Source organism: Balaenoptera musculus, chromosome 10 (assembly GCF_009873245.2).
Source record: "Balaenoptera musculus isolate JJ_BM4_2016_0621 chromosome 10, mBalMus1.pri.v3, whole genome shotgun sequence".
Classification (NCBI taxonomy): domain Eukaryota; kingdom Metazoa; phylum Chordata; class Mammalia; order Artiodactyla; family Balaenopteridae; genus Balaenoptera; species Balaenoptera musculus.
The window spans coordinates 30,436,774-30,455,330 of record NC_045794.1 but is presented as its reverse complement, the minus strand read 5'-3'; the positions used below and the strand labels follow the sequence as shown (position 1 = coordinate 30,455,330).

The following is an 18,557-nucleotide window of genomic DNA, read 5'->3' as shown; positions in this document are numbered from 1 at the left end:
TCCACGTGTAGATGTATTTCTACTGTATCTGTGGGAAGGAAGGTGATCTCCACGTCTTACTCTTCCGCCATCTTGCCCCTACTCTCCTGTACCTTATTCTTAAACCTAACACATCTCATGCCTTAAATACATGAGTATTGCTATAAAATTTTTATCAATATTGTTCACAATTAAATTCTAGATGACTATGAAATATTTAGCATTTTGGGTGATCATTCCACAGACTTCAAGTATAGGGCTAACATTTCTCAATGCTTTCTTCTTCCTACTTTGTCTCTATTAAAGAGAAAAATAGAGAATAGTATAAACCCTAATAAATGTCAATACATTTTGCCAAGAATCATATATTGTCAGATATTTAATATAGAAAAGTAGGCAGTATAATACAAATTATAGAAGTACCCTGAGACATTGTAATATAACTGTAAAAAGCCATAATCCCTGGGAGTGGATTTGATCTCTAATAATTTTACTTTAATTTTACTATTATAATTAACAGTTTTAAATATAGATGCATTCAAACTAATTTCAGATTAAAAAGGAAATTTTGATAATTGCTTAAATAATGATAATCTAAATTATAGTATGATACCTATAGCTTTATTCCAATATCTTTTCCACAACAAATAGAGGTAATTCTGGATTTTACTTAGAGAAAGTAAATTTAAACTAGATAGTGTTTCTTTTTGATATCTACTAATTGTAAGCAATCTATTTCTTTTGTTGTTTGGACTACAAACAACAAAAGAATGGGCCAGAGCAAGTGACATGATCATGGGCCAGAGCAAGTGACATGGTAATTGATCTACCTGAATTATTTAGAAGATAATCTGAATAGGCCTATATATCTAGAAAGGAAAGTTTAGTAAAGAGTACTTTAAGTGCTTATCAATTATGTATGACTGTGGTAGCACTAGAGAAACTTGAGCTAACTTAAAATGTTAAATTCCAGGCCTATGAGCAGGAAAAAGGATCACATGCAAACTAATAGTATAAACATTGGATATAGGGTCCTCCATTTTTTTGTGCTTTCAAATAGATTCAACATCAACCCAAATTTCCTTGATATAGCCTTTCCAGAGAATTCAGTTGTAACTTTATAGTAGTATTTTTAAATAATTATATTAATAAAATCTATTATTAGAGTATCCTTAGTTGCTATGTACCTTAATAAACACATATAGAATGTGTTATTTTTACCATTTCACATGATCATAAAACAATTGAGAAAAAAATGGAACTTTAATAAAGCAATATTTTTTGGGTCCTTAATGAATATATACTTTTATGAAATATTTGTGTATAATTTCATCAATATTCCCTTCACATAAATTTTCAAAATAGCAATTTTCATATTCTATTAAATCATTTTGAGTAACAGTAAATCAAATAACAAATTATGTAGACATTTAATTTAAATCTCATCCTGATTGAATTTTTTAAAACTTAGTAGCTAAGAGTGTCTTCTTTTTTTTTTTAACATTTTTTAAAAAATTTTTATTTATTTATTTATTTACTTATGGCTGTGTTGGGTCTTCGTTTCTGTGCGAGGGCTTTCTCTAGTTGCGGCAAGTGGGGGCCACTCTTCATCGCAGTGTGCAGGCCCCCCATTATCGCGGCCTCTCTTGTTGCGGAGCACAGGCTCCAGACGCGCAGGCTCAGTAATTGTGGCTCACGGGCCTAGTTGCTCTGCGGCATGTGGGATCTTCCCAGACCAGGGCTCGAACCCGTGTCCCCTGCATTGGCAGGCAGATTCTCAACCACTGCGCCACCAGGGAAGCCCAGAGTGTCTTAAAAGCTTTTAAGTTCTGTTTTTACTTTTTTTTAATTTTGAGAAAGCATATTCAACTTATTATTAGGCTTATAAACACAATAAGAAATTAAGCATTGCAAAACAAAATTATAATTAAGAGTTTTTATGAGATAAATTTTCATATCTGTTCATCAAAGAGAATTGACAGATTTCAGAAGTCATAAAGAAGGCATAAATAATATTAAATGAATCTTTTAAAGAAGTTACAAAGTTTTTAAAATAAATTTTATTTGTTTATTTATTTACTTACTTACTTACTTAGTTACTTATTTATTTATTTTTGGCCGCATTGGGTCTTCACTGCCGTGTGTGGGCTTTCTCTAGTTGTGGCAAGTGGGGCTACTCTTTGTTGCGGTACACAGGCTTCTCGGTGTGGTGGCTTCTCTTGTTGCGGAGCACGGGCTCTAGGTGCACAGGCTTCAGTAGTTGTGTCACGCGGGCTTCAGTAGTTGTGACTCGCGGGCTCTAGAGCACAGGCTCAGTAGTTGTGGCACATGGGCTTAGTTGCTCCGCGGCATGTGGGATCTTCCCGGACCAGGGCTGGAACCCCTGTCCCCTTCATTGGCAGGCGGATTCTAAACCACTGCACCACCAGGGAAGTCCCGAAGTTACAAAGTTTTTTTAATTAATTTTTATTGGAGTATAGTTGCTTTACAGTGTTGTGTTAGTTTCTACTGTACAGCAAAATGAATCAGCTATACATATACACATATCCCCTCTTTTTTGGATTCCCTTCCCATTTAGGTCATCACAGTGGATTAAATAGAGTTCCCTGTGCTATACAGTATGTTCTCATTAGTTGTATATTTTATACATAGTATCAATAGTGTATATGTGTCAATCCCAATCTCCCAATTAGAAGTTACAAAGTTTTGCTTCTTCAAATTCCTTTTACAAAGAAAACATTTGGCAGCCTAATGCATATTGATACCTTTGAGGTCCCATAAATTGCTACAGTGAACTAAGTGGTGCTCCAGTTACTAAATGAAATATTTCTGGGTAAACGAGATACTTAAGTGTTTAACAGAATATACTCTCTAAAATCTAGGTAATTATGTATTTATTATTTATTAATCATGTTGAGAATAATAAAAATTTACTATGGGAATAAAACCACATGTCTTTTAGCTGGCTAAATAGAAATTCTTTTGTATCTGCTTTTTTCTTTTTCTTTTTAAATTGAAGTATAGTTGAGCTACAATGTTATGTTAATTTCTGGTGTATAGCAAAGTGATTCAGTTACATATATATTCTTTTTCATATTCTTTTTTTAATTGACCTATAGTTGATTTACAATGTTAATTACTGCTGTACAGCAAAGTGATTCAGATATATATATGTATATATACATATACACACACATACACACACACACACACACATTCATACATATCTATACATTCTTTTTATATTCTTTCCCATTATGGTTTTTCATAAGATATTGAATATAGTTCTCTGTGCTATACAGTAGGACCTTGTTGTTTATCCATTCTATATGTAAAAGCTTACATCTGCTAATCCCAACCTCCCACTCCATCCCTCCCCTAAACCCCTCCCCCTTGGCAACCACCAGTCTGTTATCTATGTCTGTGAGTCTGTTTCCATTTCATAGAGGGGTTCATTTGTGTCATATTTTAGATTCCACATATAAGTGACATCATATGGTATTTGTCTTTCTCTTTCTGACTTACTTCACTTAGTATGATAATCTCTAGTTGCATCCATGTTGCTGCAAATGGCATTATTTCATTATTTTTTTATGACTGAGTAGTATTCCATGGAATAAATACACCACATCTTTATCCATTCATCTGTCAATGGACATTTAGGGTGTTTCCAAGTCTTGGCTATTGTGAATAGTGCTGCTATGAACATAGGGGTTCATGTATCTTTTTTTTTTTTGATTTTTTGAATTTTATTTTATTTTTTTATACAGCAGTTTCTTATTAGTTATCCATTTTATACATATTAATTTATATATGTCAATCTCAATCTCCCAGTTCATCACACCACCACCACCACCACGCCCCCCTGCGCCACTTTCCCCTGTTGGTGTCCATACGTTTGTCCTCCACATCTGTCTCTATTTCTGCCCTGCAAACCGGTTCATCTGTAGCATTTTTCTAGATTCCACATATATGCATTAATATATGATATTTGTTTTTCTCTTTCTGATTTACTTCACTCTGTATGACAGTCTCTAGATCCATCCACGTCTCTACAAATGACCCAATTTCGTTCCTTTTTATGGCTGAGTAATATTCCATTGTATATATGTACCACATCTTCTTTATCCATTCATCTGATGATGGACACTTAGGTTGCTTCCATGACCTGGCTATTGTAAACAGTGCTGCAATGAATATTGGGGTGCATGTGTCTTTTTGAATTATGGTTTTCTCTGGGTATGTGCCCAGTAGTGGGATTGCTGGGTCATATGGTAATTCTATTTTTAGTTTTTTAAGGAACCTCCATACTGTTTTCCACAGTGGCTGCACCAAATTACATTCTCACCAACCGTGTAGGAGGGTTCCCTTTTCTCCACATCCTCTTCAGCACTTGTTATTTGTAGACTTTTTAACGATGGCCATTCTGATTGGTGTGAGGGGGTACCCCATTGTAGTTTTGATTTGCATTTCTCTAATAATTAGTGACTTTGAGCATCTTTTCATGTGCCTATTGGCCATCTGTATGTCTTCTTTGGAGAAATGTCTATTTACGTCTTCTGGCCATTTTTGGATAGGGTTTGTTTGGTTTTGTATTTGAGTTCAATGAACTGTTTGTATATTTTGGAAATTAAGCCTTTGTCAGTCACATCATTTGCAAATATTTTCTGCCATTCTGTTTGTTGTCTTTTCGTTTTGTTTATTGTTTCCTTTGCTATGCAAAAGCTTGTAAGTTTGATTAGGTCCCATTTGTTTATTTTTGTTTTAATTTTTATTGCCTTGGGAGACTGACCTAAGAAAACATTGGTACAATTTATATCAGAGAATGTTTTGCCTATGTTCTGTTTTAGGAGTTTTATGGTGTCATGTCTTATGTTTAAGTCTTTAAACCATTTTGAGTTTATTTTTGTGTACAGTGAGAGGATGTGTCCTAACTTCATTTATTTACATGTGGCTCTCCAACTTTCCCAGTACGACTTGCTGAAAGACTGTCCTTTTCCCATTGTATATTCTTGCCTCCTTCATCGAAGATAAACTGACTGTAGGTGTGTGGCACATTCTTTTCCCGTATAGGTTATTACAAGATGTTGAATATAGTTCCCTGTACTGTACGGTAGGACCTTACTGTTTATCTATTTTATATATAGTAGCTTGTATCTGCTAATCCCAAACTCCTAATTTATCCCTCACTTTCCCCTTCCCCCTTTGGTAACCATAAGTTTGTTTCCAAATGAACTTATTTACAAAACACAAACAGACACACAGTCATAGAAAACAAACTTATGCTCTTTTTTAAGATATTGCCCTTTCACATAGGTAGATAACGTAAACCTAAGTTAAAATGAACTTTTTTGTCTCCATAATGGTTTATTGAATGCCTACTATGTGCCTGTAGTACTGTACTAAGTGCTCTACATTGCTTTATGAAAACCTACTGCTTCATTTAATCCTCATAACAAATGCAATAAAGTGAGTTACTTTACAAATGACGTAACTATAGCTCAGAATTTGGGTCACATTGCTAGTAAATGGTGAGATTGGGATTCCAGTCCAGAACCATCTCTCCAAAGCCCATTATCACAACCATGACTCTATACTGTCTTCCCCAAAATGTAGATATAAAATATAATTTCATCAAATATTTCCAGTTAATCAAGTCTTATGATGGAATCCTGTAGAAACACCATTGAAATGAACGTTCAGATGTATTTTAATTATTGCAGTCTCAGTTATGTATTGTGTCATGGCTGTTCTGTGGATTGAATTATATTTGGGGTTTATGCTAAGGATATCTAAACTTCTGATTTACATTAAGTTGGAACTGGCATCACTTTGTAAGTTAGCTAAAGTACTGACTCCCAATATTTCCTTGTATTTCTTCTTAGTAGTCTCAGAATACCGACTAAAAAATTGTTCACTGGTCCTGATGGTCAGTATCTATTTTATGCTACTGTTATTATTACCAGATATTAATTTAAGATAATACCACATTATATAAATGCTTAAAATGATGGAAATAAACAAATAACTTTGTGTCCTAATTCTGTTTTTAAAAAATATATGGTTAGACTGGAGAGGGAAGGAAATCAGAGAGCAGGAGAAGACATACGGAACATGGTAGAAGAAAAGTGCCTAGAAATGGTGCAGCCACTTGGGAAAACAATTGGTCAGTTCCTCAAAAAGTTAAACAGAGTTACCATATGCCCCACTACTAGGTGTATGCCCACTATTCATAATAACCAAATAGTGGAAACAACTGAAATATCCAGATTAACAAAATATGGTGTATCCATACAATGGAATTTAATTCAGATATTAAAAGGAATGAAATACTGCTACATGCTACAACATAGGTGAACCTGAAGATATTATGCTGACAGAAAGAAGACCACATATTGTGTGATTCCATACATATGAAAATATGTGAAATTTCCAGAATAGGCAAATCCACAGATACAGAAAGTAGATTAGTGATTGCCAGGGCTTGGGAGGAGGGAAGAACTAGGAGTGCCTGCTCTTAGGTATGGAGTTTCTTTTGGGGGTGAAGAAAATGTTCTGGAATTAGATACTGGTGATATTTACATGAGCTTGTAAATATACTGAAAATCATTGAATTTTACACTTTAAAAGGGTGAATTTTATAATGTGAATTATATCTCAATTTTAAAAATATGACTAGAGATTCCTTATGTTTGCAAAGACTCCATTGCAAACCTTATTACATGAATGCATATATGTATAATTGAAATATAAATATTTTGATTTTCAAATGTTAGTTAAATCTGTTATAAAATAAATTTTTGTGCTATCTATCCTTCAACTAAATCATTTGCATGTTATGGGAAAATAGATAGAGAATTAATCTACAAACACAGTTTGTATTTAAAACCTTTAATTGTCTCTCTCTCTACACACACACACCTTTTTTTTTTTAAGTAAGTTGCTGTAAATAAATCTTCACCCCTAACTTCTTTAGGGTGTACAGTTGACCCTTGGGCAATGCAGAGGTTAGAGGCACTGACCCCAGCACAGTTGAAAATCATGTATAATTTATAGTTGGCCCTTTATTTCTATGGTTCCACATCTGCAAATTCAACCAACCACAGACTGTGAAGTACTGTAATATTTCCTATTAAAAAAACCCCATGTATAAGTGGACCCATGCAGTTCAAACCCATGTTACTCAATGAGGAACAGTATTTTCAAAGAGCAAGAATAGTCTCTAACATAGACATAGTATGATGATCAAATTCATGAAAATTAACATTGATATAATATTATCTGAACATACTTTTGTTGGTTCTCAAACCGGCCCTTGTACACAGAGGGCAAGAAGAGACAGAAGAAAGAGGCAGACCACTCCAGATTGGTGGATGGCAGGTTTAATAAGCAAGGGAATTTACATTTGAGGCTTGTCGTGGGCAGCCTCAAGATGAGCCTCTCCACTTCTATCCACCAGAATCTTAAAAGTTTATATAGAGGCTTTAATGGGGTTCCCTCATGTATACCATCCATATGGTCTCAACACCACATTGCTCCCTCAAGTCTGTGTCCTTGAAAATAGTTGGCAGCTGTGGGAACTGTGGGTTGAGCATACATTCCAAGGTCAGGGAAGGGGGTTGGAGCGTCAGATTGCCTGGGTCCAGCTCACAGGTCAACTGGCAGTGAAGTCCTCTTGATTACCTCCTCCAACAACTTTCCACATTCAAATTTTTCCAATTGTCATAATACTATTCTTTATAATAACTTGTTTTTCTCAGTCCATCATCATACATTGTATTTTAGTTGCCATGTTGCTCTAGTTTCTTTTAATGTGAAAGAATTCCTTAGCCTTTCTTTGTTTTTTATGATATTGATATTTGTAATGAGTGCAGGACTGTTGTTGTTGTATGTTCATAAAGTCCCACAATTTGGGTTTATCTGATAGCTTTCTAATGATACAATACAGTTTACGCATTTTTTTGCAATAATACTACCTGCATTAGTTTCCGAGATCTACTGAAACCAAAAACTTGCTGGTCTGAAACAACAGAAATTTATTTTCTCACAGATCTAGAGACCAGGAATCCAAAATCAAGGTGTTGGCAGGGTCACCCTCCTTCTGGAAGCTCAAGGGGAGAATTTTTTCTTACCTCTTCCAGCTTCCAGTGGTGCCCGGCGTTCCTTGGCTTGTGACAGCATAACTCCAATCTCTGCCTCTGTCTTCACATGACTTTCCTCCCTGTGTTTTTCCTCTTCTTTAAAGGTATTTATTGGATTTAAGACCCATCTGGTTAATCCAGGATAATCTTATCTCAAGATCCTTAACTTAATTACATCTGCAAACACCTTTTTTTTTTTTTTCTAAATAAGGTCACATTCACAAATAATAGGGGTTAGGACTTGGACATATCTTTGAGGTCCACAATTCAACCCTCTATACTTCCTAAGTGCTGTTGTGACCTTCTCAAAGGATAGTATCAGGATGCAGCAAATGTACACAGAACAAGGAAATAGATTTTTGTTCAAAAAATTATGAATTCATGCTGATACTCTAATTCAAATTAAACATTACAGTATATTTTTCTCCCCTTCCCACATTTCATATTTGTATCTTCCTTCTTCCACAGTGAGAACCTTACCTCCTAACGTTATTAAAATGTTTACTTACTTGGTCAATCCTACAACATAGTTTCAGAATTGCTACACCTATAGCAACAAGAAACATGAACAATTAGTTTTAAGGTTTCTTTGTGGTTCTTTTGGTTTTCAACTGAAATTATGTAACCAAATTTGAAAGTTACTTGGATCAGTCCCTCCTCCCTGTTTTATGTGGTTATGTTATTCATTTGATATACTTTTCAGTTAATTTGTTTCTGTTTGTATTCAATTTTAGGGTTTCTTCCTTCGTTTTACTGGTTAAATTTTTAAAAAAATAATAACACTTTAACATGATTATAAGAGTAAAAACTATATAGAAAGTATTCTTAAAGAGGTCTTTCCCTCTCTTATCTATTCTGCCTTGTTCCTCCCATCTCCTATAGGTAACTGATTTCATTAGTTTCTGGTTTACTGTTTCCTTTTGTAAATATAAGCAGACAGATGTATATTTTCTTATTTTGCTTTCACTTTACATAGAAGTGGTATACTACATATTAGTGGTTCTATCAAATGGGGATGGTTTTGTCCCCTAAAGGGACAAAATAATATTTGGAGACTTTTTTTTTTTTTGTCACTGCTGCAGTGGATGCTAGTAGTATCTGGAGCATAGAGATCAAGTGTTCTGCTAAACATCCTGTAATACACAGGATATACCTCAGTGACAAAGAATTATCTGATTTAATATCTCCATAATACCACTGTTGAGAAACCCAGCTATATATGTACTTTGCACTTTGCTTTTCAACTTAACAATATATTATGTAAATCACTCTATATCAATTCATAGAGATCTTCCACATCCTGTTTTATAGCTGCACAGTGCGGGTTCTATAGTTTATTCAGTCAGTCTCCTTTGTATGCGCATTTAGGTTCTCAATATTTTGCAGTTACAAAGAATGCTGTAATGGATAACTTTACACATTTTTTTGTTGATGGTGGTGTATTTTTGGAAGTATATCTTTAAAATAAATTCCTAGAAGTGGGTCAAAGACCAGATGATATATTGGTTTGTGGAATCCTCTCCAAAGGGTTGTACCATTTTGCATTTTCACATTGTATGAAAGTACCTTGTGTCTCCATAGACTTGCCAATTGAGTGAGTTGTCAAGCTTTTAAACTTCTACCAATGTGCTAAGTAAGAAACTCAGTATAGTTTTAACTTGCATTTCTCTTATTGTGAATGATATTTTTTAAGTTTTGTTTGTTCACATTGCTGGGTCAAAACCTCAAATTTTATGTTTAACCCAAATAGTTTTAGATGAAATACAGAAGCAACAATTATAAAATACAACAGAACAAGTATGTATTTCTGTGCTGAAAACATCCAAGTGTTTCTTATAGGAACTTTTCTTGTGGCTATGTCTCTATATGTTTTTACATGAATATAACAGCGTTTTATCCTGCCACGCCTGAGAAATACTCATCACCAGGTAATAAATATAATCCTAGGAATATGATATTTAAAGTCTGCTCTGGAGTTTTCAGACCACCAGGATGTCACACTGAGTAAACAAAACTGATTTTGTACTAAGATTCTTGTGTTCTTGGTGTTTTACAGGCCATACATGTCTCTTGGAAGTCTTCGGGATCAAGTCATTTATCCAGATTCAGTGGATGACATGCATGATAAAGGCTATACAGACCACGATCTAGATTGTATCCTACATAATGTTCACCTCTACCATATAGTTCAAAGAGAAGGAGGTAAAGTCTATAATTTGTGTTTTTTTCATGTATTTAAATTAATTTTTAACAAATAAACTTGGGTTTAATTTGAATGTATGCTGTTGTTGGAACATAAGCACGCAAGTAAAGATGACGTTTACAGCTTTTGTTGCTTTTCCATTATTAACATGCTCTTTTCTGCTTATGTTATATTTCATGCAGCACACTAAGCTTTTTACTAAATCTGCTGCTAGCATTTGAAAACAGTTTTTTTATTTTTGGTCATATTTTAATGTACATGTGTCCCTGAGGCCATAGTCAATCTAAATGTATGTAAAGTTCATGACAGAAATATTCTCCTGTCAAGCTCTCAGCTTACATTAAATGTAATAATTTGAGAAGTAGGTATCACAGAACTTATTTATTTTCAGACCCACAGTCTTACCAATACATTTTTTTCTCTAAAGCAACAAATAGAGAATTAGATAAAATATAGAAACTTCTGTACTGTAGTATTTCAACATAAAACATACTTTTGAAAAAGTAGGAAAAACAGTTATACATATTAGCTCAAAAGAGAATTACTTTCAAAAAAACAAAATTACTTTCAAATAACTTGATAAAAATATAATTTGATAGCCTAGAAAAACTAATGAAATAGCAAGCTAGAATTCTAGGTTAAATTTTGCATGGGTTTTTATGTTTTATTTTTTAGCCCATTAACATTATCAAAAGAAGCAGGGTAGTACAGTAATTAGGAATGTAAGCTTCAAAGTCAGAGTTCTGGAATCAAGTCTTAAATAGCTGGGGGACCTTCAAGATGGCAGAGGAGTAAGACGTGGAGGTCACCTTCTTCCCCACAAATACATCAAAAATACATCTACATGTGGAACACCTCCTACAGAACACCTACTGAATGCTGGCAGAAGACCTCAGACTTCCCGAAAGGCAAGAAACTCCCCACATACCTGGCCGTGTGGCTGACAGGGTCTCAGTGCACCAGTTGGGTGTCACGCCTGAGCCTCTGAGGTGGGAGAGCCGAGTTCAGGACATTGGACCACCAGAGACCTCCCGGCCCCACTTAATATCAGTCAGTGAAAGCACTCCCAGAAATCTCTATATAAACGCTAAGACCCAGCTCTACTCAAGGACCAGAAAGCTCCAGTGCTGGACACCGCATGCCAAATAACTAGCAAGACAGGAACACCACCCCACCCATTAGCAGAGAGGCTGCCTAAAATCATAAGTTCACAGGCACCCCAAAGCACACCACTGGACGCAGTCCTGCCCACCAGAAAGACAAGATGCAGCCTCATCACCAGAACACAGGCCTAGTCCCCTCCACCAGGAAGCCTACACAACCCACTGAACCAACCTTACCCACTGGGGGCAGACAACAAAAAACAATGGGAACTATGAACCTGCAGCCTGTGAAAAGGAGACCACAAACACAGTAAGTTAAGCAAAATGAGAAGACAGAGAAATATGCAGCAGATGAAGGAGCAAGGTAAAAAACCCACCAGAACAAACAAATGAAGAGGAAAAAGGGAGTCTACCTAAAAAAGAATTCAGAGTAATGATAGTAAAGATGATCCAAAATCTTGGAAATAGAATGGAGAAAATACAAGAAACGTTTAACAAAGACCTAGAAGAACTAAAGAGCGAACAAACAATGGCAAACAACACAATAAATGAAATTTAAAGTTCTCTAGAAGGAATCAATAGCAGAATAACTGAGGCAGAAGAATGGATAAGTGACTTGGAATATAAAATAGTGTAAATAACTACTGCAGAGCAGAATAAAGACAAAAGAATGAAAAGAATTAAGGACAGTCTCAGAGACCTCTGGGACAACATTAAATGCACCAACATTCAAATTATATGTGTCCCAGAAGAAGAAGAGAAAAAGAGACAGAAAACATTTGAAGAGATTATAGTTGAAAACTTCCCTAATATGGGAAAGGAAATTGTCAATCAAGTCCAGGAAGTGCAGAGAGTCCCACACAGGATAAATCCAAGGAGAAACACACCAAGACACATATTAATCAAACTATCAAAAATTAAATACAAAGAAAAAATATTAAAAGCAGCAAGGGAAAAGCAACAAATAACATACAAGGGAATCCCCATAAGGTTAACAGCTGATCTTTCAGCAGAAGCTCTACAAGCCAGAAGGAAGTGGCATGACATATTTAAAGTGATGAAAGGGAAAAACCTACAACCAAGATTACTTTACCCAGCATGGATCTCATTCAGATTCAACGGAGGAATTAAAAGCTTTACAGGCAAGCAAAAGCTAAGAGAATTCAGCACCACCAAACCAGCTATACAACAAATGCTAAAGGAAATTCTCTAGGCAGGAAACACAAGAGAAGGAAAAGACCTACAATAACAAACCCAAAACAATTAAGAAAATGGTAACAGGAACATACATATCGATAACTACCTTAAATGTAAATGGATTAAATGCTCCAACCAAAAGACATAGACTGGTTGAATGGAAACAAAAACAAAACCCGTATATATGCTGTGTACAAGAGACCCACTTGAGACCTAGGGACACATACAGACTGAAACTGAGGGGACGGAAAGAGATATCCCATGCAAATGGAAACCAAAAGAAAGCTGGAGTAGCAATTCTCGTAACAGACAAAAAAGACTTTAAAATAAAGACAAGAGAGAAAGAAGGACACCTCATAATGATCAAGGGATCAATCCAAGAAGAATATAACGATTGTAAATATTAATGCACCCAACATAGGAGTACCTCAATATATAAGGCAAATGCTAACAGCTATAAAAGGGGAAATTGACAGTAACACAATAATAGTAGGGGACTTTGATACCCCACTTTCACCTATGGACAGATCATCCAAAATGAAAATAAATAAGGAAACATAAGCTTTAAATGACACATTAAACAAGATGGACTTAATTGATATTTATAGGACATTCCATCCAAAACAACAGAATACACTTTCTTCTCAAGTGCTCATGGAACATTCTCCAGGATACATCATATCTTGGGTCACAAATCAAGCCTTGGTAAATTTAAGAAAATTGAAATCATAGCAAATATTTTTCTGACCACAACACTATGAGACTAGACATCAATTACAGGAAAAAAACTGTCAAAAATACAAACATATGGAGGCTAAACAATGCACTACTAAATAACCAAGAGGTCACTGAAGAAATCAAAGAGGAAATCAAAAAATACCTAGAAACAAATGACAATGAATACACGATGGCCCAAAAGCTATGGGCTGCAGCAAAAGCAGTTCTAAGAGGGAAGTTTATAGCAATACAATCCTACCTCAAGAAACAAGAAACATCTCAAATATACAACCTAACCTTACACCTAAAGCAATTAGAGAAAGAAGAACAAAAAACCCCCAAGTTAGCAGGAGGAAAGAAATCATACACATCAGATCAGAAATAACTGAGAAAGAAATGAAAGAAACAGTATCAAAGATCAATAAAACTAAAAGCTGGTTCTTGGAGAAGATAAACAAAACTGATAAACCATTAGCCAGACTCATCAAGAAAAAGAGGGATAAGACTCAAATTAACAGAATTGGAAATGAAAAAAGAGAAGTAACAACTGACACTGCAGAAATACAATGGATCATGAGAGATTACTACAAGCAACTATATGCCAATAAAATGGACAACCTGGAAGAAATGGACAAATTCTTAGAAAAGCACAACCTTCCAAGACTGAACCAAAAAGAAATACAAAATATAAACAGACCAATCACAAGCAATGAAATTGAAATTTTGATTAAATATCTTCCAACACATATGGACACCACAGGGAGAAAGTGGTGGGTGGGGATGGTGTGTGAATTGGGAGATTGGGATTGACATACATACATTAATATGTATAAAATAGATAAATGATAAGAACCTGCTATATAAAAAAATAAATAAAATTAAATTTAAAAAAAAATCTTCCAACAAACAAAAGTCCAGGACCAGATGGCTTCACAGGTGAATTCTATCAAACACTTACAAAAGAGCTAACACCGATCCTTAAACTTTTCTAAGATATAGCAGAGGGAGGAACACTTCCAACTCATTCTATGAGGCCACCATCACCCTGATACCAAAACCAGACAAACATGTCACAAAAAAAGAAAACTACAGGCCAATATCACTGATGAACATAGATGCAAATTCTCAGCAAGATACTAGCAAACAGAATCCAACAGCACATTAAAAGGATCATACACCATGATCAAGTGGGGTTTATTCCAGGAATGCAAGGATTCTTCAATATATGCAAATCAATCAACGTGATACACCATATTAACAAATTGAAGGAGAAAAACTATATGATTATCTCAATAGATGAAAAAAAAGCTTTTGACAAAATTCAACACCCATTTATGATAAAAACCCTCCAAAAAGTAGACATAGAGGGAATTTACATCAACATAATAAAGTACATATATGACAAACCCACAGCAAACATCATTCCCAATGGTGAAAAACTGAAACCATTTGCACTAAGATCAGGAACAAGACAAGGTTGCCCACTCTCACCACTATTATTCAGAATAGTTTTAGAAGTTTTAGCCACAGCAATCAGAGAAGAAAAAGAAATAAAAGGAATCCAAATCGGAAAAGAAGAAGTAAAACTGTCACTGTTTGCAGATGACATGATACTATACATAGAGAATCCTAAAGATGCTACCAGAAAACCACTAGGACTTATCAATGAATTTGGTAAAGTAGCAGGATACAAAATTAATGCACAGAAATCTCTTGCATTCCTATATACTAATGATGAAAAATCTGAAAGAGAAATTAAGGAAACACTCCCATTTACCACTGCAACAAATAGAATAAAATACCTAGGAATAAACCTACCTAAGGAGACAAAAGACCTGTATGCAAAAAACTATAAGACACTGAGGAAAGAAATTAAAGATGATACAAACAGGTGGAGAGATACACCATGTTCTTGGTTTGGAAGAATCAACATTGTGAAAATGACTATACTACCCAAAGCAATCTACAGATTCAATGCAGTCCCTATCAAATTACCAATGGCATTTTTTACAGAACTAGAACAAAAAAATTCACAATTTTATGGAAACACAAAGGACCCCAAATAGCCAAAGCAATCATGAGAAAGAAAAATGGAGCTGGGGGAATCAGGCTCCCTGATTTTAGACTATACTACAAATCTACAATAATCAAGACAGTATGGTGCTGGCAGAAAAATAGAAATATAGATTAATGGAACAGGATAGAAAGCCCAGAGATAAACCCACACTCATATGGTCACCTTATCTTTGATAAAGGAGGCAAGAATATCCAATGGAGAAAAGACAGCCTCTTCAATAAGTGGTGCTGGGAATACTGGACAGTTACATGTAAAAGAATGAAATTAGAACACTCCCTAACACCATACACAAAAATAAACTCAAAATGGATTAAAGACCTAAATGTAAGACCCGACACTATGAAACTCTTAGAGGTAAACATAGGCAGAACTCTCTATGACATAAATCACAGCAAGATTTTTTTGACCCACCTCCTAGAGAAATGGAAATAAAAACAAAAATAAATAAATGGGACCTAATGAAACTTAAAAGCTTTTGCACAGCAAAGGAAACCATAAACATGACGAAAAGACAACCCTCAGAATGGGAGAAAATATTTGCAAATGAAGCAACTGACAAAGGATTAATCTCCAAAATATACAAGCAGCTCATGCAGTCAATATCAAAAATAAACAACCCAATCCAAAAATGGGCAGAATACCCAAATAGACATTTCTCTAAAGAAGACATACAGTTTGCCAACAAACACATGAATAGATGCTCAACATCACTAATCATTAGATAAATGCAAATCAAAACTCCAATAAGATATCACCTCACACTCGTCAGAATGGCAATCATCAAAAAATCTATAAACAGTAAATGCTGGAGAGGGTGTGGAGAAAAGGGAACCCTCTTGCACTGTTGGTGGGAATGTAACTTGATACAGCCACTATGGAGAACAGTATGTAGGTTCCTTAAAAAACTAAAAATAGAGCTACCATATGACCCAGCAACCCCACTACTGGGCATATACCCTGAGAAAACCATAATTCAGAAAGAGTCATGTACCACAACGTTCATAGCATCACTATTTATGATAGCCAGGACATGGAAGCAACCTAATTGTCCATCAACAGATGAATGGATAAAGAAGATGTGACACATATATACAATGGAATATTACTCAGCCATAAAAAGAAACGAAATTGAGTTATTTGTAGTGAGGTGGATAGACCTACAAACTGTCATACATAGTGAAGTAAGTCAGAAAGAGAAAAACAAATACCATATGCTAACACATATATAAATTGGTTCTGAAGTACCTAGGGGCCAGACAGGAATAAAGACGCAGACGTAGAGAATGGACTTGAGGACACGGGGAGGGGGAAGGGTAAGCTGGGATGAAGTTAGAGAGTGGTATGGACATATATACACTAACAGATGTAAAATAGATAGCTAGTGAGAAGTAGCCACATAGCCCAGTGAGATCAGCTCACTGCTTTGTGTCCATCTAGAGGGGTGGGATAGGGAGGCTGGGAGGGAGACACAAGAAGGAGGAGATATGGAGATATATGTATACGTATAGCTGATTCACTTTCTTAAACAGCAGAAACTAACACATTGTAAAGCAATTATACTCTAATAAAGATGTTGAAAAAAAAAATCTTAAATAGCTCTGTTCTCTGTATCTTCACCTGTAAAGTGGGGATAAATATCTACCTTATAAAGATTCTGTGAAGATTAAGTTAGACTGTATGTAAAGTATTTAAAACAGTGGCACATAGTAAATGTGCAAGAATCAGTTGCTAAAGGTAATAGAACTAGTTGATATTGATACCATGATATTTTGTCTTTGTGTGATGGTACTTGATATTTTATATAGAAAGTTCACATGTATTATTTTATTGATCCTTACAATAAGCAAATGAGTTAGGCAAAAGAGGCATTATTCTATTTATTTTATTGTGTTTATAATATCATAATTCATAAGTGCTATAAATATGGAAAGCAGGTTTTCTTTTTGTTTCATATGGTGAACTTTTCCCCAGTTTTAAAACACTGTAGCTGAATAATAGCTGCCTGTTAATTTTGGGTAAGTTTGAAATCGAACAATCTGAATAGAAATTTATAATAAACATGAGATATTCTATCCTTTTAGAAGTCAAAAGAAATTCTGGAACTGTTTTTCAGAATTTTCCTTAATAATGTAATAGTAATTGTTATGGTTTATTGAGTACTTACTCTGCAGAATATAACATATTAAGCAATTTACAGTGTCATCCTGTTTAATATTTGTGACTGCCTGATGATGTGGGTTTTACCAACTCCCTTTTACAGATGAAATTCAGAAGTTTAGTAGTTTCCCCAGGGCCCTCAGCAAGTCGTGGGACAGGGATTCAAACACAGATGGGACTTGAAAGTCAATATTCTATATTAGGCTATGCCACTGCTCTATGCTATCTTAGCTTCTTAGATGCTAATAAGACTTGCTATATCCTTACACATAAAAAAAAAATGCTAAGGAAACCCACTTTACTTGCCTAGTCCTTAAAACATGAAACGTGTTTTAAAGCAAAGCAGGAAAGCATTTAAATTTGCAAGGACATCACTTACTCTGGAAGAAGCCTGCTGAAGTTCTAGTAAGATTAGCTAATACTTTGCTTAGGGATATTCTTGGCTTTAGTAAAAGATGGATTTTAAAACTATGTTTTATTCCATCAAAGAGATTACAAAATAGAAAGGAGTAGAAGTGTTAATGAATAGACGTGAACTAAAGCAGTTTGTTCATCTTTAGGAAGCAGGAAAACTGTTCACTTCTTAGCTAATTTATTCTCACTATTTCAACATCAGAGATGATATTATGACTCAGAGTTTTGATTTATATGTTCTCTGATCATGAAATATTGCCTACTAATACTTTTGGGTTTAGTGGGACAAAGGACATGATTTATTTAAATACATAATATTAAAGCTTCCTTTGACCCAAATACTTTTGTCTTGTGCATTCTCAGTTGAGGGGGGAAATTTTTTTAAGCCCAGAATTTTTCTCCACTGTGTAGCAACCTGAACCTATTTGTCAAATCCTCACTTATGTTTCATAAATGCTATAAAGTTAAGTCATAGAGAAAATTTTATTTCAACAGTTTTCACTAGAAGCAAGAACTTTGAACCACATGGCATTTAGAGATTTTTTCCTAATATAAAATTATGTTTTTAA

At 34.9% G+C, this 18,557-nt stretch overlaps 1 protein-coding gene across 1 annotated transcript in view; it reads left to right on the top strand.

The window, feature by feature from the left end:
* Window positions 1-18,557, top strand: part of ABCD2 (ATP binding cassette subfamily D member 2) — an 87,917-nt gene that overhangs the window by 43,400 nt on the left and 25,960 nt on the right. The window contains exon 7 of the mRNA XM_036866363.1: window positions 10,177-10,322. Coding sequence (XP_036722258.1) covers window positions 10,177-10,322 — 146 coding nt within the window. The remainder of the gene's footprint in view (window positions 1-10,176; window positions 10,323-18,557) is intronic.